Raw genomic sequence first — 24,224 nt, 5'->3', positions numbered from 1 at the left:
CTGAACCGTGGCGTGTGACGAAACGACCACGCCCCACGATCACATGACCGCCACAAATGTGACGGCCACGTGACCGGGTCACCTGATCGGAACAGCCACACCCCCACGAGAGAACAACGAAGGACATGGTAAGCATAAAAACATAGTTGCAAATGTTAAAAACAACCTGAAAAGCGTTTAGTACGGAAAAAGCAGTGATGCATACCTATATTAAATCATTACTTAATATCCAATACAAAATATGAGGAGGAATATATAAGTATATGCTTACGTGGTATACTGGTATACTATATCGTATTCCCTGTTTGAGACATGTTCTCAAATCATTGTCTTGTTCCAAAATTAGTAGCAGGAAATACTATTTTACTGTCCACGTCGTGCCATCCAAAGCACGTCGTGGACAATATTCCCTTTGGGGAGCTTATCTGTATTCGTAGAAATAGCTCCACGGATGAGATATTTCATCAACATCTGAAAAACTGGGAATATAGGCTACTAGAGAGAAAATATAAACCGAAGATTCTATCCTCTGCCAAAAAAAGATTGAGCAATATACAGAGATCCACATTGTTGGAAGATAAACCACATAATGTTCCACAAAAGAAAGGTGAGGGCCTGACTCCCATTCCATTCACTACTACATACAGCAACCAGTTTCATCAAATTAAAAAAGTAATAAACAAATTTCTTCCAATTTTGGAACAAGACAATGATTTGAGAACATGTCTCAAACAGGGAATACGATATAGCTCCAGGAAGGCCCCAACCATTGGGTCTCTGGTGTCTCCAAGTCTATTTTCATCTGAGAATAGCATCAACAATTATTCCTGGTTACATCATGTAGGTAACCACAAATGCGGTCACACACGCTGTTTAGTTTGTGGTTATCTAGCCATAACGGATACCTTTACATCGTGCACAACAAATACGAGCTACAAAGTACAAACATACGTCAATTGCAACACCTCATATATGATATACCTTATCACATGCACTGATTGTAATAAACAGTATGTAGGATGTACTACGAATTCATTGAAAACAAGGATCAGAAAACATCTCTCTGACATTGGGAATACGAATCTAACCAATATCTCTGCGGCTTCCAAACATTTTCGTAATATCCACCAGGGGGACACCAGTTCCTTTAAGTGGATGGGCATAGAAAAAGTAAAAAGACCAACTAGGGGTGGCGATCACAAGAAAAAATTGATGAATAGGGAAACCTATTGGATGTTTCTCTTAAAAACTGCACAACCGTTCGGTTTGAACCTTAGACAGGATTTAATCTTGTGTTATTAGAGGGTGTAAGAGTTTATAATATTTGCATTTCTGCAGTCAGTTGATACATACATACAATATATCCTATAACGTGTACAAACAGAAGCCTGAATGCATGTATTGGCTAGATATCAACTGAGCAACTAATAGTCAATAGACGGAATAACCAGTAGTTTTTGTACTATAATATCAATGTAATGGTTTTTGCACAACCATACATCTTTTCCATTTAATAATTTTTTGGAGGTTTATCTGTATTTTCCCGAATGAGTTATTCCATCTGGGTTTCGAGTGTCAGTATACCACGTAAGCATATACTTATATATTCCTCCTCATATTTTGTATTGGATATTAAGTAATGATTTAATATAGGTATGCATCACTGCTTTTTCCGTACTAAACGCTTTTCAGGTTGTTTTTAACATTTGCAACTATGTTTTTATGCTTACCATGTCCTTCGTTGTTCTCTCGTGGGGGTGTGGCTGTTCCGATCAGGTGACCCGGTCACGTGGCCGTCACATTTGTGGCGGTCATGTGATCGTGGGGCGTGGTCGTTTCGTCACACGCCACGGTTCAGCGCGAGGTTTAAATAGAGGTAAGATTGTCTTGTAGCTGTATCCATGATTAAGCTCGTCTGAGCGAAACATGTTGGATTTTACCCTGTGTGTCCTTGTTTGTGCACATTGCCGTGTTATGATTTTAAAGAGGATTTAATAAAAGAAGAAACATTTTTCATCTTTACACTTCAACTGTCTCCGGAAGCGCTGGTTTCTTTTATTCCTTCATTTCTGCCTCAAGTCTATGGGGATCCCATGCATCCGTGCGCTGGAAACAGACTACGTGATTGGTGAGCTGGATTTTTCCCTTCTTTTTTCTTGTTTTTGCATCTATATATACATACATTGACTTCCCAATAAAACGGGTTGTATGGGCTTCTATATATTTTTTTACCAGTGCTGTGAGGGGGCTGAGGAGGAGGAGGCACAGGATCATAGCACTGGAGCGGAGTGGTGTAAAAAACAAGAAATCAGTTGCACTTACCCCCATCCGGCATTCTAGTCTAGCAATGTGCCTAAAGTCACCACACCTTCCCTCACACCATTGCTAAAAAACTATGGAAGCTCAGAAATTCACTCTCTGTACCCTCTCTGCTGCTGTAACGCTGTGTATTTCCCCACTGTGGGACTAATAAAGGATTATCTTATCTTATTCCATCTAATTAAACATAAAGGGCACTGCAGGTGTTAATGGTTTAGTATCTTAAGGTAAGTGGTCACCTTAAGGTTCCCAGTGTTTGCTTTCACATGCTGCTCGTGGATTTTGTTTAGGAATGAAATTCAAGCTCGGGAGGAGTTTCTCCTTATCCCATCCCTGTTAACACTGAAACACTTATGTAAACAATGGTAAACATATGGTGATGGTTGTGATTGGTTCCCAATAACAAGTGTCTCAGTGTAAACGTAGATAGGATCAGAAGAAACTCCTCCCCACTGTACTTGAATTGCGTTCCTGAGGGCGAAGTCACACATGGCATATACATTGTGTATGGAAACATAATGCAAACACCGGGGGTAAGGCTTGACCCAATCTCATATGCCTTTCCAGTGATCAATGTGAGTGGTAATGAGCTTCCGGTGTTTTGCATTGTTTAACAAAACATCAGGTGCTCATTGCCTACTGTATGCTTTTGAATGGAAACACATATATGATTGAGCTGAGCCTTCTCCCCGGGTGATCCTAAACGAAATTCAAGTGCAACATGTATCCATGTATGCATGAGATCCATGTATGCAGTAGGCTCTGTGGATGACTGATTGGGATTTAAAAAAAAAAAAAAAAGGTTAATCAGGGTGTGTTGTGGAGTTTTTATTTTAATACAATATTTTTAAAAATGTGTGTAAATTTCATCTTAATAATGGCGCTGTTTAATAATCACCACCCATTACCAAGGCCAGGGCTTAGTGTTAACTGGTTAAAGAGTACAGTACAGTACCGATTATCCCAGTACCCACCACTGCCAGGAGTGCCATAAAGAGCTGGGTACAAAAAAACCTGATGAAATATGTGAGGTGTAATTAAAAGTAGTATAAAAAAACTTTAAGGAACTCTCCTATATCACTGCTCAGATGCCATTGTAGCTATTAGCCAGTGTAATATGATTATTTCTTACCTGGAAATCTGCTGTGCTGACTAGCATCACAGTTGTATCCATTAAACTGTGCACCAACTGGCAGCATGTAAAGGGAAAACAGTAGAGACAACCATATCGATTCCATGGCCGAGTCTACAAAAATAAAAACAAAAGTATGATTTCAATCATGTAAGTTTAATATACTGTATATATTACACACCAGAAAAATAATTACGCCCTGAAACTCCCCTCCCCCCCCCCCCGCCCCCCCAAATATTAGGATGTAGCCTGAGAGGAGAAAACTGCTAAAAATTCCAGTATTCCCACTAAGACAAGATTCTTAAATATACTCAGCATAACAAAATAACACATTCTCTAATTCAATGTTATTAACAAAAATACAGCATTTCACAGATATGATTCCAACCTGTATCTATATATCAGTCCTGGTGTATACAATTTTGTTTTCTCTGGGATCCAACCTTAAATCAGAGGTTTAGGGTCGGGCAGGGGAGATTCTTCTCATGTCTGACGCTGCACTGAGTTTCTCTCTGCCTCCAGCCCCTCCCGTTGCATTCCAAAATGAGCTCACACACACTTCTTGCCGGCAAGCAGTGTGAGGAGAGGAAATCTACAAGCTACAGGCAGATAAGGCCTTTATCCAGGGGAGGGGTAGGGAGGCACACCAGAGCTGACAGTGTACGTTATGGCTGAGAGCGTAGAGCTGAGAATGTATTTGTGTGTTATATCTATCTCATGTGTCATGTGAATGTTCAGAACCTGGACCCTGATAATCTAACTACATTGTCAGCACACAGCATCTCACACAGCACTAGAGGGATCATGAGGAGTCTGCTTAGGCAGTCCCTACCCACACTATTGAATTTTACACTGACAAGCCTGGGGAGTGATAGGAGCTTAAGCAGTAACAAAACTGAGTAAAATTGTAAAGCAAGGGGTTAAAAATTATCTTTACCATGTAAACATCACTAGGGGATTGAAGTGTGATGGGCGAATCACTTTAAGTTGAATTTGTATGTAAGTCGTAACTGTATATATTACAAGATAGAAGATAAAAACATTCTCTAGTGTGCAGAGTGTGCCAGCTTATTGAATACTGGCCCACGGTCTTCATTAACCTCCTAAGTGACCATGATGTTGGGGAATGTCATGGTGAGCTTGTAGTTCGCCCACCAAGTTCAGGGTCAGTGTAGGGGTCAGTCATACATCAGTATAGCAGTGTATTAATTTGAACAAGTGATCAAATGATCACATGTACAAGTCCTAGAGGGGGACAAAAAATAAAGTGTAAAAAAAAAGATTAAAAAGTCTAATATAAATAAAATTTAATACACAAAAAGTTCCCTTAAATGCCCCTTATAGTGTACAAATCCCAAGCACAATAAAAAGTTAAAAACAGCACATGTTGGGTATCACCACGTTTGTAAAAACCTGTACAATAAAATGAAATCATTACTGAACCTGAATGATAAATGCTTAGAAAAAATTTAAAAAACACTGAAAAATTATGATTTTTGCACATCCAATCAAACAAAAACACCATAAAAAGTGATCAACAAATCACATTTAACCCTGAATGATCCTAATAAAAATTACAACTCGTTCCTATAAAAAATTAGCCCTAAAAAAGCTCAATGAACAAAATAATAAAAAAGTAACACCTCTTAGTAGAGGGCAATACAAAATCAAGGGATTTTTCTCTCCAAATTATTTTGTAGAACAAGTCAAACATACAAAAGCTAAATAAATTTGATATCATTGTAGCTCAACTGACCCATAGAACACAAAAAATGTTAGCTATGCTATTTGGTGTATAAAACACAAAGAAAACATCAATCACAGAATAAAAATAGTAGTATGCCACGCGTCGGCTGCGGGTGAATGGTGAGGGCTCACGGGCTGAGCCCTCTACATAGCTGGTAAATGTTTGCTGCCTATAATTTGCATTAAACACCAGTAACAGCCACGATTGGCGCTAGCATCTATCACGGGTGTTAAACCATCCATCGCTTTGCCGACGGCTTCAAAAAGGTGAATGATGGTGCAGATTGCCACTCTCCGTAATGTCATCCAAAGACCCGAGGCTGTCTGCTTTTAACCTATTCATTACAATGCGCAATCAGCACATTGTAATGAATGAGGAGAAAAATCCCCATATAGCGCCATACTGTAGTACCCTAGATATTCTGAAAAATAGTAAAAAAATTAAATTAAAAAAAATTAAAAAAAATATTACTGTTTTTACTCGAGTATAAGCCAACCCGAGTATAAGCCGAGGTCCCTAATTTTACCACCAAAAACTGGGAAAACCTATTGACTTGAGTACAAGCCAACGGTGGGAAATGCATTGGTCACAGCCTCCCAGTATATAGCCAGCAAGCCCCCAGTAGTATACAGCCAGCCCCCTTTAGTATATAGCCAGCCAGCCTCCTGTAGTATACAGCCAGCCACCTTTAGTATACAGACAGCCAATCCCCCTTAGTTTAAAGCCATCCCACTGTAGTATACAGCCAGCCATCACCCTTTAGTAGCCAGCCAGCCCCCTTTAGTAGCCAGTCCCCTTAAGTAGCCAGCCTCCTTTATTAGCCAGCCAGCCCCCTTTAGTATTCAAGCAGCCCCCAGTTTGCCCAGCACACAAAAGAATAAATTTACATATTTACTGCCTGGTGCACCCAATGTTTGGCGCAGCTCCTCTTCTGTATTCTTTGCGGTGCTACAAACCCCTTGGCTCCTCTTCTGTCTTCTGTCTGCTGTAACAGCCGTCAGAGTCATGGCCATGCTCTCTGCCAGCCAGCACACACTATGATGTGGCCTCTGATAATGTCATGGCTGCATCTCTGATGGCTCTTAGAGCAGACAGAAGAGGAGCCATGGGAACCAGAGCATCGCAGAGAAGACAGAAAAGGATCCCCACCAACATCGGGGAGCCGCGCCGAACAACAGGGGTGTTGGAAGGTGAGTATGTAAGTTTATTTTTTTGTTGACTCGTGTATAAGCCGAAGTGAGGTTTTTCAGCAGGTTTTTACAAGGCCTAAATTCCCTGTTCAAACGTTCCACGCTGCTGCGGGAGGCACAAGCTCAAAAATGTACAATAGTATGCACCCACAGACACATGTGGCCAGCAAGGCTCTCCCCACCTTTAACATAATGATTTCCTAACCATCATTTCCTCCTCCTTTATTAAAAAGAAAAGAGGTGTCCTCCTAGCCTTCCATTCCTCCCTTGACCTAACCATCCACAAGCAGATAGTGGATACACAGGGCAGGTACATTGTTGTGGTGTGCACAATAAATAATATAGATCTAACCATAGTGAACGCATATGGGTCAAATGAAAAACATATCCATTTCATATAAAAGGTTCTCAGGGTTGTTACGAAGATTAAATAGGGACCTCTACTGATTTGTGGAGACTTCAATATTACACCAATCCCTACAATGTATACTACTTCCATACCTATTCAAGCACCCCCACGGCTTGGCCCTACACTGTGGTCCCACTCTCTCTTTGATGTCTGTAGAACTCACCATGCAAACGAAAGGGACTACTCCCTTTTTTCCTCCAGGGACCAAATGTATTCAAGAATTGACTTGTTCTTTGTAGAGAAACCCCTACTGGATAGAATTGAAAGTGACGCAATAGGGGACATTGGGTGGTCTGATCATGCCCCGGTTACTTTTACCCTTTCCGACCAACACCCAAAACATGGAGCATGGAGACACAACTCCTTTTTGGTGGCACAGAAAAAACACTCCAAACTGCTTGAGGGCTACATTGAGGAATACTTTCGCACCAACACAACTGATGACATTGATGACTTTACTCTGTGGGCTGTCCACAAAGTCTATGTATGGGATGAATATCCAGACTGAGGGGTCGAGTTAAGGGGAAAAGGGAGCAACATTTGACCGAGGTCTTATGCAAGATACACTTAATCACTTAATAAAAACAATCCAACTCCCCCTCTGACTAACTCCATAAGAGAGGAACAAAAACTATCTATGCCACCTACTTTTCTCCAAATATGAACACAACCTTAGAAAACTTAAACTACACTTTTATACACAAGAAAACACAGCAGGTGCCCAAAAGAGATGGATCCCTTTCATTATTTACCCAATTACCAAGGAACATATCCTCGTTCCAAGAGGCATTGCAAATGCATTACTATAGTGTGCTATATAATCTCAAAGAAGACCTAACAATATCCTCTATAGACGAGTATTACCTGAAATTTACCCACCTGCTTGCCCCCCACTTAGTGACAATCTTTAACAAAGCAGCCAAAACAGGCAGCTTCCCATATGACCACTTATCGGCATTAGCTGTCACTATACGGAAACCTCTAACTTCCGCCCAATTTTGCTCCTAAATGGAGATGTAAAATTGTATGCAAAATTCTGGCTACCAGGATAATGAAATTTATACCCAACATAATAAAAGATGACCAGACAGGGTTTACTAAGGGTAGACAGGCGCCAGATAATACCAGGTGGATTACATCCCTGATCCAGTTTTGTGAACAACATGGGATCCTAGCCACCTTTTTGAGAGTGGGCACAGAGAATGTGTTCGACCACGTAAATGGGTCATACGCTTCTCGGCCCTATGACTATTTGGTTTCTTAGGATATATTTACTCGGCAATACAGGCCCTTTATTCCAATCCTAATGCATCTGTATTCGTCAATGGGGCCCTCTCTTCATCCTTCCCCCTATCCAATGGAACAAGACAGGTTTCCCCTTTCCCCAATTTTTTTAAATCTTTCCATAGAGCCCCTGGCTGAAGCAATTAGGGCCAACCCAGAGATCAAAAGTATTAAAATTGGAGCAGTCTCACAAAATCTCCCTATATTTCCTACAAATGCATATCCCGGGGAACGATCTAAAGCAATGCAGGGAAAAGGGGATCAACACTTTACATTACATCCTCACCCCCACAGGTACTTGACTTGACTATTGATCACAAAATACAATATTTCCCCATCTGACTTCCTGACAGTATACAGGATTAGGGACTTTCTAAAAACCTAAGAAAATAACTCCCTCTCCATCAACATTGAGGTGCTTAGGATTATGGACAATTCTACTTACTAAACCAACATTTTTGCCCCTATTTATAATATGTTGGGTGACATAACCACGCTACAGCTAATCACTCCTTTGAAAAACTGTACCAGAGATCTGGGCCTCAACATCTCAGCAGAGGAGTGGCAACAGGCTTTTGCAGATATATACACCATATTCCGATGTACAAACCACCAGGAGACAGCAATTAAAACCGCCCTCAGGTGGTACTACAAACCCTCACACCTTCACCTGATTTTCCCTTCCTCTTTCCCATACTGTTGAAGAGGCTGTGGCAACAGGGGGTCCCTTCTTCACATCCTGTGGGCATGTAAGCACATCTGGAATAGAAAATGGGGTCCTCAAGGCTTATCTATTGGGATGCACCGAACAAATCACTTAAGGCTGTCAAAGAAAAAATACAACTAGTGATTGAAGCTTGTGAAAAACCTATTTATTATTTACAAATATTTACAGGTGGTGGATAAGTGTCTTTGTTGGCATATTCGGTACCTCGGCACTGGTAACCAGTCTAGAGAGAAAGAGATAAGTGAGCGTATAAGAACTTGTCGAAGGTGTCCCCTTAAGGTTAATGAAGCGTATATGTAAAGGACTCACCTCCGAAGTGTATGAATACGTCTCAAGAATCACAGATGGGTCATCTATGTAGCTCCTTAGATTGGGTGCCCGGAGTGGTACACCCTAATGTATTTGTCTGGCTGACCAGTCAGTATGGGTGACCAGAGGAGAAGGTACATAGAGTGTCAGACACAGGGAGGAATGATAGATGTCCGTATGGGCTCGGGTCTTATTGACTCAGTGGTCGCAGGAAAACCCTATAGTAACCCTGATTCAGGACAATCCTATTACACCCTGTATGCCTAGCCTCGGAACCGTGGTTAAATAGGACCACTGGAACCTGACCCTGCAGTAACTGGCTCTATTAAAGACCTATGTTTGCAGGTGTCATCAGGTAATTTTTGCTTGCAACAGATAATGTCAAAGGAAGAAAACAAATCCTATGTCATGGGGTCATGTCATAGGTGTAATGTGTGAATCCCAATCCCGACAAGACTTGTTTCGCCTTAAAGGCTCATCAGGGGAGTACTGGGTTCATCAAAAACGTCCTATCAAAAGAAGTAGGAAGTATATGAGCTGTTAGCCCTGTTAGGGTATACTTTAGTTAAAGTGCAATAAAGGGTAGGATAATCTTACCTTATCCCTGTAGAGGGCAGTAAACGGTAGAGTGTGGTAGCTAGGCAGGCTAGATGAAGCTGTTGGAGTAATGGGATAAACTCCTAGTTGCAGCCATATTGTCCAGTGGGATCTGCTGGCTGAACACAGATGCCGGGGTTTTATTAGCTGCGTCAGGTGTTGGCCACTCCCCATGCAGGGCGGCGCCCACCGGATCGGTGGGCGGTGCTAGCGCACGCTAGAGGTGCACGCCGGCAAAAAAAAAAAAAAAAAGTGTACCACTGAGTCAATAAGACCCGAGCCCATACGGACATCTATCATTCCTCCCTGTGTCTGACACTCTATGTGCCTTCTCCTCTGGTCACCCATACTGACTTGTCAGCCAGACAAATACATTAGGGTGTACCACTCCGGGCACCTAATCTAAGGAGCTACATAGATGACCCATCTGTGATTCTTGAGACATATTCATACACTTCGGAGGTGAGTCCTTTACATATACGCTTCATTAACCTTAAGCTGACACCGTCGACAAGTTCTTATACGCTCACTTATCTCTTTCTCTCTAGACTGGTTACCAGTGCCGAGGTACCGAATATGCCAACAAAGACACTTATCCACCACCTGTAAATATTTGTAAATAATAAATAGGTTTTTCACAAGCTGCAATCACTAGTTGTATTTTTTCATGTAAGCACATCTCAGCACTCTGGGACACAATCAAACTTGTAATATCTAATCTCACCTGTGCACCATTCATACTACATCCAAAAAAAGAGTCTCTTCTTTGTGGGCCTGATATACATTAATAAGATGTATTAAAGAACGGTGATACACCTTTTTATAGCAACTAAATTAGTAATTACCCGTCACTGGAAAATCCCATCCCCGAATGAGGTATTTGATATTGTCAACCTTATCTGTGCTTTTGATGTAACGCTTGCCGCATCTTATTAATGCATTACTTGTTCCTTTTTTGTGGTGTTATTTGAATTTGGGAACAATCTATTTCATCTAGTGGGGCTACATTGTGTCCGTGCCCTATTACTTGTATTGGTGTTCACTCTACTCTACTGAAACTCTTCTTATCATTGAATAAACCTTTACATTTTCATATTATTCAGCCTCTTAGCTACAAGCGTCATGCTCGCCTGTGTGGGTGTGTGTCTAAGAGGCACAAGCTATGCTCTCATTAATCAGTGCTGGAAACCATGGCTGCTATGGGCCAAAAAAGGTATTAAATGGGGACTGAGAGGCAATATACTTTGGAGGAATGATTCCCAGGGACTTTGGAGGAATGATTCCCAGGGACAACTGGAGCAGAATTATGTTTTTTGCTCAGAATGACAGTAACCCTTTAAGATGATTTTTGGCATTTGGTGGTAATAAATAATAATTGAAGAAATAATAGGAGACGTGTAAAAATGAAGCTATTATTAACCATACATAATGAAGCAGACACCCACTGCTAACAGCCACTATTGATGCTCACTATTGATGCTGTCACTGATTTCAGCTGTCAACCTGTTAATGCTGCCAAATGATGGCTGAATGTCATTAAAGGCAGCAATCAATTGTCCTGCGCCTATCACACCAAATCCCTATAACAACTTGCTTGAGGTATAGTAGGGAAGCACTTTATGTGTATTTTTATTTCATACATTAGCATGAAAGTATACTTTAGGATTAATCTAAAATTCTAATTGGCTCTCCTTTACTAACACTTACTAAAGAAATAAATTAAAATTATAAACATATTAGCAGACATTTATCAGAAACTTCATTTTTAAAGATGACATTTCACCACCTCACACATGTAGAAATTAATATCCCATGATATATATCGACTGCTACATAGATTCAGGAACACTTTGAATTTTCTTTCTAGCCCCATGGTTGCAGAGATATCAGTCCCAGTATCTGACCATTATAATCTTGTCAACTGTCAGAGAGAATGAACTGGAGCAGAAGAGGGGGCGTGTATTATGCTAATCTTCTCTTATACTGTCCTATCAGCAACAGACATTGTCAAAGAACACTGTGTGATCTCTTTATGCTCATCTAGATGCTGTGTTCACACATTGCGTTAACATTCCGCTAGTATTCCATCAACATTACGTTAACACATTAATTAGAAAAACTCAATGTTACATATTTGGGATGCAAATTGGATGTATATGCAATGTGAACACAAACGTGCTGTTAATGCTAACACAGTGTAACCCAAAATGCCATGTTTCTGATATGTAAGGACAAAAACTATTGAAATGAAATTAAAATGTAGAAGCAATGTTAATGCAAATGTAATGTAAACACTAAGTCAATGTGACGTTAGCACTAATAGTTCAATGTGATACGTTGACGTGAATGCAAATGCAATTGCAATGTAAATGTGCTAATATCATTAATGCATTAACATTGCATTAAATCACATTTGTGTTCACTTTACATTTGCATCATGTTAACATCATATTTGCGTCTAGATCACATTTGCGGTAACATCAGGTTTCTGGTGACATCACTGTTGTGTACATAACATATTTGTTTTCACATTGTGTATACATTCAGTTTACATCACAATTTTGACACAACATTAGGGCTTATTTACTAAGGGTCCGTGCACACACTTTTGTCAGACTTTCCCACGTTTTCAGGGATTGCAGGGCTTTGATAGGTATTTAACAAGGGTTTGTGCTGACATTGTGTCACAAATTATTGGATTTTGGCGCAGCTACACTGGCTTTCAAGCGACAGACATTGGGGGGGGGGTGTCCCTGATTCGGACTTAGCACGGGATTTAATAGCTTTGGGCAGGGACGTAACCATCACTGTTGCAGAGGATGCAACCGTGCCGGGCTTGATGGGATAAAGGCCCACAGCATTAGTGTAGGCAAGAAGGCACAGACACTGCTCCGCTGCCTGCCCTGCTTCAGCCAGGTCTATATTACATTCATAAAAAGTGCTAGATCATCACCTGACCCTTTCAGCTAACAACAGGGAATGGAGGAGGTACTGAGGGAAGGAGAATCACAAGAGCCCAGGATGTAGCTGCACAAGAAGGTGATAAATGCAGATGAAATTCATTCCTATAAGGCAGTGATGGCAAACCTTTTAGATTCAGAGTGCCCAAACTACATCCAAACCCACATATTTTTCGCAAAGTGCCAATACGACAATTTAAACAGTAACTTATTACTCCCTGCTCTGTCAGGTTTAGGCACCTGAGGACACCAATACAGTAGAAAGAAGGAGAAAAAGCTTTGGTTATCATTGCAGCTTCCTTCTACGGTCCTGGGCTGCCTAGGACTGCAAGAGGCCTTGAGTCCTGTCTGCTATCTGGCGAACTCTGCGGTGGGATGATGGCTCAGGTACCTATAGAGAAGGCTCTGAGTGCCACCTCTGGCACCCGTGCCATAGGTTCGCCACCACTGCTATAAGGTATAGGAAGCTGCTCATTCTACCGTTCTCCACTACTAGCCTGTAAAGGGCCCCCTGATGCCTGACCAAACTGTCTGTTAGCAACGCAGACAGCTGTATTATGATTATTCTATGTATTCCCTCCTATGACTTCACCTACAATCTATCTATTTATATATCTACAGTTCAATACTACTTTTTCTATCATTTATATATGAGCACAGATCATTACTACTATCCCCATCCTGTAGATATGGGCACAGATCACTACTACTACTACTATGCTGTATATATGGGAACAGCTGAGTGCTATTACAGGTGTATTTGGGACACCCATAGGTCCTTATGGGCTGGTGCTTAAGTAATCCAAATTGCACTGTATTATTACTGTTTGTGACCACATTAAAAAAAAACAAATGTTTATGTCAGACACCAGGGGTAGTGGATCCACTGAACCGCTGCGGACGATGTCTTAAGCTGACACCTGGGACCTGAGTCTAAGTGGTACCCGGTTTTCACCAGAGCCTGCTGTAAAGCAGGTTGGACTTCTCGGTGGCGGTCAATGCGAAGTATAGAATCGTAAGGCAAACTCGTGGTTAATGACAGGCAGGAGGTCGAGACAGGTAGCAGAAGATAAGAGTCGGGTCATGGCGATAGGTCAGGGCAGGCAGCAAAAGAGTGTAGTCAAGAGCGGAACCGGGATCACAACAGTAATTCAGAACTCAAGCACAGGGCATCAGAAACAAAATTTTCTCAAAGGCACAAACATCCAGCAGGGAACACAGGAAGAGGCTGGCTATTTAACAGATTTGGCAGCCGGCCAGCGCCAATTAGCAGCGCACTGGCCCTTTAAATTTTACAGAGCCAGTGAGCACGCGCCCTAGGAGACGGGACCCGCCCGCCAAGCCTTGGGAGATTGCGTTGGAACCCCTGGCGCAGTAAGGGAGACAAAAGGCCACACGGGTGCTTCTACTATCCAAAACACGGGTCTCAGGGGCATCCATGGCAGTTTATACTCACCTCGGTCCAGGGCTCTTGATGTTGTCAGTGAAGCTGGAGTAGTACACCCCGGCTTCACTGCACAAGTCCTGTGTTATTCCAGATTCATTGAAGCATTGAGAGAGGAGGCGCCCAGAGCACCAGATGTCAGTCTAATGTTTTTCCCCTCATGTTGAACCCCTACATCTCTGCACTATAGCTAAAAAACAACACATAAAATGGAAAATGTCCTCCAGTCTAATCATCATGAAATCCTTTCGTGAGCTGTTATTTATTGTAATAGGTATGTGGCCACTTTTTCATGACTGTACAATATTTGTATTTTTCTTATTTTCAACAGTATTTAGGATTAATTACCAATATATCTCATATTTTAGCAGTCTACATTTAATTTCTGCAGTACAACTCTATAAATGGCTAAATAATATGTGAGTGATATCAATGATTTCACAATGAAAATAGATGTATAAAATGGCTCTGGGAGAACTGAATAGTGATTATCTTTCAGGGGACCTGGAAACATTATTCAACATTGACTGCTTGAGCATTTTCAAATTAAATATGTAATTGGACCGAGAAATAGGGAGACTAAATGAAATTAGAGGAGAAGCAAAAAAATTACATTAAACTTTTATCTTCATCTTAGCAAATAAATATAGATTTAGTGGTGCACTGGATAGAACGTCTGATTACATGCGCATGGTACAGTACAATTCTTTACCTTGTCTGGCTAAATGAAGTCTTCACTTACATTTTCATTGCAAAAGTAAACAAGATGGCTTTATTCTATTGAACTTCCCAGCATGCCTGATTTCAAATCAATATCATCCTATTAGAATGTTGTTCCAGGACTTGGTTTCATTAGTGAAACTGTCTCTGTGGGACATGCAACACAAGCTTCTCAGACACCCTAGAGAGACTGCTACACATACAGTAACAGATGTATTGATCTGGTCATCCGAATCTTTCAAATTCTAGAAGCTATGTACGTATCTGCACCCTGATAAATAAAGCAGTGTGTTGTTCCAATATTGTAATATAGTACCTTATATTGGACTTTAAAATCTTTTAAATGAGGAAATACAGGATCGTAGCATGGCTTTTAAGACAACGTAACAAAAAAAAACAAGCTTTCGATTCTTAGTAAATTTATACACAATATAGGTTTTTCCAATAATAAAGTAGTGATGGACAAGGTACCCGCTCTATAATTTATGCATATATTTAGCATAGAGAATCTCAACTATCCTATATATTTTTATGATTAAATTATTATTATTATTATTATTAGATTATGTAAAAAATGTATAGCTGTGGTGGGCTCCAAGATCAGATTTTACTGGTGGGCCCAAGGTGTCCAAGTCCGACACTGAACGTATATACCTATACACTGCTGAGACCCCCACTGTCCTGTATAACAATGGACTTCTATATAAGTTTATAATGGAGATATTTAGCCATAAAATTGAAGCCGGTACATTTTCCACTTTTCCTACTAATAACACGGACACCAGATAATATAATAATACTGACACCAGACAAGACAATTAATAATAATACAGATATATTGTCATTTTGAAAATTAAAAAAATATTGTAATTTTTGGCACTGTTATGAGTTACATAAGATAAATTTTGTTGCATGGACATGATTTGGGAAGACTCACTGAGGGAGAATTATCATTTGCCCCGCTAAATGATAAAACCACGCCCCCCCCCCATCACAGTGTATACATGTTGAGGCTTAGATATTGGGAACAAAACTACGCCAGGTCCTACCTGACATAGTTTTAGTAAAAGCCTGCAAACATTCAACACCAGTGAATGTTCAGAGATTTTTAAAAAGTAAGCAGGCACGGGGCAGGAACACCTAGTACCCCATCTGAGAAAATCTGTGTTAACTATGATCAGGTGTACTATACTTTCATCTCGTTTCTTTCATGAATCAGAGTTAATAGTCTAAGTCATGACCCTCCTGTGATAAACCTTCTCCACTATTTGGAAAAGTACTGTGCAGTGTGCAAAACAGCAAATATTTTTAAAAGAAATTTGACCAAAAAGATGGGAGTTTTTCTCAGCATGAAAATGGTAAATTGCTACTTATAAATTGCTATTGCAATAAGAAAGGCAAGAGGAAAGGGATAAAACTAATTTGACATAATTGACCACAATACTCAAAGTACTTCCAGGAAATTTTCTAAGTAGCCTGGCAAATTGTAAACATTTGCATTAATACTAAAGCTATACACATTGTCAATGTATTTTATTTTAGCAGCATTAAAGTTAATTAAAGTGTTTACACCCATCATTTTCAGGGGGAAAAGGTCAGTGATCTTGTGCAAAAAGCATTTGCAAGCTTTCTACCAAGTGCCAGGCAGTTCTGTATATTTTGGCAAGCCAGCAGTGTAAAGAGGAGTATTTCTGATAAATCATCTCCATGTTGCCTACAGACATGCTTCATCTTCTGTCACAGGATGACATCAACATGAAAGCATTAACTAGGTGTTCATCTCTAGGGTTGAGCAGACTCGAACCACAGGTCCGTACTGAATTTTGCTGGTTTGCGGCTTTCCAGACCCACCAACGAAATTATTTAGAAGGTCACTCCTGGTGGCACTGATCGTGGGCCTTAGCTTTGAAGTCTTCCCTTTCCACGCTCCACAGGTATTTAAATGTCATACACAGGACGGGAACTTTCTAATCTAAGTGGGAAATTTGTCAGAAGTGTCAGAAGAGAGCAAAACTGTTCTAGTGGCTCATGACAGCTAATCAGATCCCAGCTTTTAATTTATAAACTGTTTTTGAAAAATAAAATCTGAACTCAGATTGGTTGCCATGAGAAGTTTGCTCTTTAGAACAGTTTGCTATCAGACACTTCTGATAAATGTCCCTCAGTGTGTCTAATTGGAGACCATATGATTAAGAGAACTTTCAAGGCACTAGAAAGTGCTACTGAAGGCAATAGTGCACATGGCAGGTGTTTTCAATGCTCCATAGACTACTGTGAGACTTACAGAATCCCTCACAGAACAAGTCAATGCCAAAAGTCTGCATCACAGGGCAGATATGAAGGACTGGCAGTGGGTACCCATAATCAGATCCCTTATGATTAGACATTTCTCAGCTTATCCGGTGGATTGGATAAATGTCATTTATTGGGAAACCCCTAAGGGATTCCAGGTTGCATTGTAAGAGACTTCCATGAGGCAATGTATGTTTCCTCAAAGTATTGTTTAGTCATTATAACTATGTTCTATTTTAAGATACAATCTCTTGATTTTAATCTAATAGATTCCTTATATATCTAATATATAAAGCTGAGTGTTTGTGTGTATGTATGTATGACGGCTAAAGGAATCTGTATCGTTGCGTTTACAATTACCAAATTTTGCAAAGTTGCTGCCTGTGTCTCGGGGAATGTCATAGAGTAGGTTTTGAGCCGAAATTTTCACCCCGCGCTTTCCAAAATACATTTATTAACCATTATATACAGGAGCCATTGTCTGCTGCTGTTGCTGCAATTGAGACCTGAGCCATGATTGGTTGCTGTTTTCCCATAGGCCATTAATATAAGCTCTGAGCTGTGATTGGTTATAATAGGCAATGAGTATAAGATGCTTATGTGTGAGGTAAGCTGGATAGGGATACAAAGATAGGGGGAGATTTATCAGAAATGTCTGAGATTAAAAGTGTTCTAGTTGCCCATGGAAACCAATCAGAGATCAGCTATAATTTTAAAAACAGCTGTAGGAAAATTAAACTTGAGCTTTGATTAGCTGCCATGGGCCACTACAGCAGTTCTGCTCTCAGACACTCCTGATAAATCTACCCATAGACAAAGTGACATTAGGAGACAGAGATAGTCACTGGAATAAGAGTGTCAAAAACAGTCACTGGAATTAGAGTGTCAGAGATTCACTGGAATGAGAGTGTCAGAGACAGACAGTCAACGAAAGAGACTGCCAGAGACAGAGAAGGTCAGAGACAGAGAAGGTCAAAAATGTTATAAAAAAGGGACAGTCAGTGACAGAGATGGTCAGTGACAGTCTGAGACAGTCTATAGATACATATAAAATATTTTTTGTTAACCCGTTCTATTTTGTTATAGCTAAGAGCAGTTATTTACTATCCCGGGCAATGCTGGGAGCTACAGCTAATTCATTATAAAACCCAGTATAAAAAATCAGACATAGTGTAGCACATCTTTGGCCTCCAGTAGGTCATGGACAATGTTTTACAGATCCATACAAAACATCCTTGATCCGAATTGTCATTGTGAGAATGAGCTATTCCACTCATACCACTTATAACTACAAAACTTCATAGAAACACGTGTAAAAGCAAATATAAATTCAATGAAATCTTTATTGTTACATACACATAGATAATGCACATACAATTGCACATACAATTGTAAACATACCCATAATGTACATATTGGATTGTATTACACATTCCATTTGTATCTATACATTAGAGTGACTTTTATTGCATGCACTCTGCACGTTGAATCTAATTTTGGCTGTAGCATACTTGTATGGGTTACATTCTTTGCATTAGCAGGTTCTATTCGTTAGACCTATTATATCTGACTGAAGGTAGACCTTGAATGTTTATTAAAAAACCTTATATGTGTTTTAATCTATTTACATGTAACAATAAAGATTTCATTGCATTTTGTAAAAGATATATAACATATAGACTACACCATTTTTTTAAGCCAGTTTTCGGCCCATTTTTGTAGGTGGCACATAAACTATTTAGACAACTAGGTGACCAAGCTGAACCCTATACAAAGTATAAGCATTAATTATACTGTGGTATATTGAGCTGTAATATTAATGTAATATTGGTAGAGAGTCATCATATTTATGAATTGTGGGTAAACCTGGTTCAGGGTTAACCCACAATATAGGGACAGAGCTTTAAGTCAGAAGGCTGAATAGTGGAGGGAATGCAATTCAAGAACTAATGAATGCAAGAACTAAGTGGGATGGGAATCATACAAGTAATGAAGTCTATATTGACAGCACACACACAGACAAAATGCTGAGATTAACATGTCTGTCAATAGATAAAGTTGCATTATATGTGTCTTCAACATTTTTGTCAATATGAGCCAAAAGGTGGGGACAGATTACATTTAACGTAGATAAACCTGCACTGGCCTTCATTTCTATCACCAGCCTAGACAATCTTTATTAACTGGACACTTTAATTTAAGTTTCTCAGTAATGTACCATGTCATCCCAGATAGATAGTATTTCATACCTGTGTACCTTTGTTTAGAACATGCCAACAAATAATCATTAGCCTCAACAACTTATGTGGACATAAATGTAGCGTACAGCTACTGTATTTAATTCAAAAGACAGCAGTTGTCTTAGAGAGAATCCTAAAATGAAGAGATACAAATTATATAATGTTACTAATGTCAAAAGGCAAAATCTGTAAAAAGCTCTTCATTATATAATATGTAGAGATGAGCGAACACTAAAATGCTCGGGTACTCGTTATTCGAGACGAACTTTTCCCGATGCTCGAGTGCTCGTCTCGAATAACGAACCCCATTGAAGTCAATGGGAGACTCGAGCATTTTTCAAGGGGACCAAGGCTCTGCACAGGGAAGCTTGGCCAAACACCTGGGAACCTCAGAAAAGGATGGAAACACCACGGAAATGGACAGGAAACAGCAGGGGCAGCATGCATGGATGCCTCTGAGGCTGCATAATCGCACCATTATGCCAAAATTATGGGCAACAGCATGGCCATGACAGAGTGACAGAATGAAGCTAGATAGCATCTAAAACATCCAATAATTGACCCTGACACTATAGGGGACTTCATGCAGAGGCAGCGGCAGCAGGCTAGAGAGTGTCATGGCGACATACCCTAAATGGACTCAGGCTTCAAACCAATGGGTGGCAGAGAGGAACCAAAGGAGGTGAGCAAGAAGCGCTCAAATAATATCGGTACATGATAAAAGTTTGCCAGTATATTTTGTGGATTACACAGCAGGGTGGCGACAAAGTTAACATGGAAGCCATGAAAACAACCCAAAATTCTGCCTGACACAGCTCGTTTGATAAGGGGACGATGTATGGAGGCAGTGAACTAGTAGTAGATTAAAGGTGCTGCAGTTAAAACTATGTTAGTTGGATCTTGGCATGGAGCTGGCGCTCCGCTGCCAGGCGAGCTTTCGCCAATCCAAGCCCCTGTCTCTAGGCTACTCCCCAAACAGCACTTCTAAGAACCTTTTGTATAAGATCAAGTGTAGTAGCGTTCTTATAAGTTTAGGATATGCCGGGTGAGGGGAATGTAAACAGATGCGCAAGAAGCGCTGAAATAATATCCCTAAATGGTAAAAGTTTGCAAGTATATTTTGGGGATTACACAGCAGGGTGGCGACAAAGTTAACAACTTTGATGTGGAATGCCCTGTAATAGCTCTTGGGCGGTGTGCCTTTTATCGCCTAGGCTCAGCAGTTTCAGCACCGCCTGCTGTCGCTTAGCGACGGCACTGCTGCTGTGCCTAGAGCTACCGACTGATGGCGCCATGCCCACGGATGGTAATTCGGAGGAGGAGGAGGTGGAGGAGGGGTGGGAGGAGGTATAGTAGGCCTTTGAGACCTGGACCGAGGTAGGCCCCGCAATTCTCTGCGTCGGCAGTATATGACCAGCCCCAGGGTCAGACTCGGTCCCAGCCTGCACCAAGTTAAGTGTAGTAGCGTTCTTATAAGTTTGGGATATGGCGGGTGAGGGGAATGTAAACAGATGCGCAAGAAGCGCATGATGCGCATGGAGCTGGCGTTCCGCTGCCAGGCGAGCTTTCGCCAATCCAAGCCCCTGTCTCTAGGCTACTCCCCAAACAGCACTTCTAAGAACCTTTTGTATAAGATCAAGTGTAGTAGCGTTCTTATAAGTTTAGGATATGCCGGGTGAGGGGAATGTAAACAGATGCGCAAGAAGCGCTGAAATAATATCCCTAAATGGTAAAAGTTTGCCAGTATATTTTGGGGATTACACAGCAGGGTGGCGACAAAGTTAACAACTTTGATGTGGAATCCATGAAAACAACCCAAATTTCTGCCTGACACACCTCGTTTGATAAAGGGACGATGTATGGAGGCAGCTATATGGACGACTTTTGGAGGTAGCAATGGAGACAACGTGTGGAGGCTGCTATGGAGACAATTTAATTTGGATAGTGCCTGTATGTGGCAGTCCCAAACATTTTTCAAACCAGAGGAGCAGGTAGGTGGCCCTCCAGTAAAATGGGATAGATTGAGTGCCTGTATGTGGCAGTCCCAAAAATGTTTCAAACCAGAGGAGCAGGTAGGTGGCCCTCCAGTAAAATGGAATAGATTGAGTGCCTGTATGTGGCAGTCCCAAAAATTGTTCAAACCAGAGGAGCAGGTAGGTGGCCCTGCAGTAAAATGGAATAGATTGAGTGCCTGTATGTGGCAGTCCCAAAAATTGTTCAAACCAGAGGAGCAGGTAGGTGGCCCTGCAGTAAAATGGAATAGATTGAGTGCCTGTATGTGGCAGTCCCAAAAATTGTTCAAACCAGAGGAGCAGGTAGGTGGCCCTGCAGTAAAATGGAATAGATTGAGTGCCTGTATGTGGCAGTCCCAAAAATTGTTCAAACCAGAGGAGCAGGTAGGTGGCCCTGCAGTAAAATGGAATAGATTGAGTGCCTGTATGTGGCAGTCCCAAAAATGTTTCAAACCAGAGGAGCAGGTAGGTGGCCCTCCAGTAAAATGGAATAGATTGAGTGCCTGTATGTGGCAGTCCCAAAAATTGTTCAAACCAGAGGAGCAGGTAGGTGGCCCTGCAGTAAAATGGAATAGATTGAGTGCCTGTATGTGGCAGTCCCAAAAATGTTTCAAACCAGAGGAGCAGGTAGGTGGCCCTCCAGTAAAATGGAATAGATTGAGTGCCTGTATGTGGCAGTCCCAAAAATTGTTCAAACCAGAGGAGCAGGTAGGTGGCCCTGCAGTAAAATGGAATAGATTGAGTGCCTGTATGTGGCAGTCCCAAAAATTGTTCAAACCAGAGGAGCAGGTAGGTGGCCCTGCAGTAAAATGGAATAGATTGAGTGCCTGTATGTGGCAGTCCCAAAAATTTTTTAAAACAGAGGACCGGGTAGGTGGCCCTCCAGAAAAATGGAATAGATTGAGTGCCTGTATGTGGCACTCACAAAAATTGTTTCAAACAGAGGACCGGGTAGGTGGCCCTCCAGAAAAATTAAATGCATAAAGTACTATAGGTAGAGCCAGTGGGCCCTGTCAAAAAATAGCCAGTTTCCTCTGCTTTACTGTACAAAGAGCAGGAGAAGGAGGAAAATGAGGAAGAGGAGGAGGAGTGGATAAATTATTCAGGTTGAGCTTCCTTCACCTGCTGGAGATTGGAAATTAGGAGAAATCCATGCTTTATTCATCTTTATAAGCGTCAGCCTGTCAGCGCTGTCAGTCGACAGGCGTGTACGCTTATCGGTGATGATGCCACCAGCTGCACTGAAAACCCGCTCGGACAAGACGCTAGCGGCAGGGCAGGCAAGAACCTCCAAGGCGTAGAGCGCCAGTTCGTGCCACATGTCCAGCTTTGAAACCCAGTAGTTGTAGGGAGCTGTGTGATCATTTAGGACGATGGTATGGTCAGCTACGTACTCCCTCACCATCTTTCTGTAAAGATCAGCCCTACTCTGCCGAGACTGGGGACAGGTGACAGTGTCTTGCTGGGGTGACATAAAGCTGGCAAAAGCCTTGTAAAGCGTACCCTTGCCAGTGCTGGACAAGCTGCCTGCTCGCCTACTCTCCCTCGCTACTTGTCCCGCAGAACTACGCACTCTGCCGCTAGCGCTGTCAGAAGGGAAATACTGTTTCAGCTTGTGCACCAGGGCCTGCTGGTATTCATGCATTCTCACACTCCTTTCCTCTCCAGGGATGAGAGTGGGAAGATTTTGCTTGTACCGTGGGTCCAGGAGAGTGAACACCCAGTAATCGGTGCTGGAATAAATTCTTTGAACGCGAGGGTCACGGGATAGGCAGCCTAGCATGAAATCTGCCATATGCGCCAGAGTACCAACGCGTAAGAATTCACTCCCCTCACTGGCCTGACTGTCCATTTCCTCCTCCTCCAACTCCTCCAACTCCTCTTCTTCTGCCCATACACGCTGAACAGTGAAGGACTCAACAATGGTCCCCTCTTGTGTCTCGCCAACATTCTCCTCCTCTTCCTCCTCATCCTCCTCCACCTCCACCTCCTCCGATATGCGCTGAGAAACAGACCTCAGGGTGCTTTGGCTATCAACAAGGGAATATTCTTCCCCCGTCTCTTGTGACGAGCGCAAAGCTTCCGACTTCATGCTGACCAGAGAGTTTTTCAACAGGCCAAGCAGCGGGATGGTGAGGCTGATGATGGCGGCATCGCCACTGACCATCTGTGTTGACTCCTCAAAGTTACTCAGCACCTGACAGATATCAGACATCCACGTCCACTCCTCATTGTAGACTTGAGGAAGCTGACTGACCTGACTACCAGTTCTGGTGGAAGTTGACATCTGGCAGTCTACAATCGCTCTGCGCTGCTGGTAAACTCTGGATAACATGGTCAGTGTTGAATTCCACCTCGTGGGCACGTCGCACAACAGTCGGTGAGCGGGCAGTTGGAGGCGGCGCTGCGCTGCCCTGAGAGTGGCAGCATCTGGGCTGGACTTCCTGAAATGCGCACAGATGCGGCGCACCTTCGTGAGCAAATCAGACAGATTGGGGTATGTCTTGAGGAAACGCTGCACTATCAGATTTAACACATGGGCCAGGCATGGCACATGTGTCAGTCTGCCGAGTTGCAGAGCCGCCACCAGGTTACGGCCGTTGTCACACACAACCATTCCCGGCTTGAGGTTCAGCGGTGCCAGCCACAGATCAGTCTGCGCCGTGATGCCCTGTAATAGCTCTTGGGCGGTGTGCCTTTTGTCGCCTAGGCTCAGCAGTTTGAGCACCGCCTGCTGTCGCTTAGCGACGGCACTGCTGCTGTGCCTAGAGCTACCGACTGATGGCGCCGTGCCCACGGATGGTAGTTCGGAGGAGGAGGTGGAGGAGGGGTGGGAGGAGGA

At 42.0% G+C, this 24,224-nt stretch overlaps 1 protein-coding gene across 1 annotated transcript in view; it reads right to left on the bottom strand.

Moving 5' to 3' along the window:
* The window catches only part of ZPLD1 (zona pellucida like domain containing 1), a 120,257-nt gene that overhangs the window by 72,495 nt on the left and 23,538 nt on the right, over positions 1-24,224 (bottom strand). The window contains exon 2 of the mRNA XM_072133067.1: positions 3,452-3,565. Coding sequence (XP_071989168.1) covers positions 3,452-3,557 — 106 coding nt within the window. The 5' untranslated portion in view covers positions 3,558-3,565. The remainder of the gene's footprint in view (positions 1-3,451; positions 3,566-24,224) is intronic.

Source organism: Engystomops pustulosus, chromosome 2 (genome assembly GCF_040894005.1).
Source record: "Engystomops pustulosus chromosome 2, aEngPut4.maternal, whole genome shotgun sequence".
In the NCBI taxonomy this organism is placed as follows: domain Eukaryota; kingdom Metazoa; phylum Chordata; class Amphibia; order Anura; family Leptodactylidae; genus Engystomops; species Engystomops pustulosus.
This window is presented reverse-complemented; position numbering and strand designations above follow the sequence as displayed.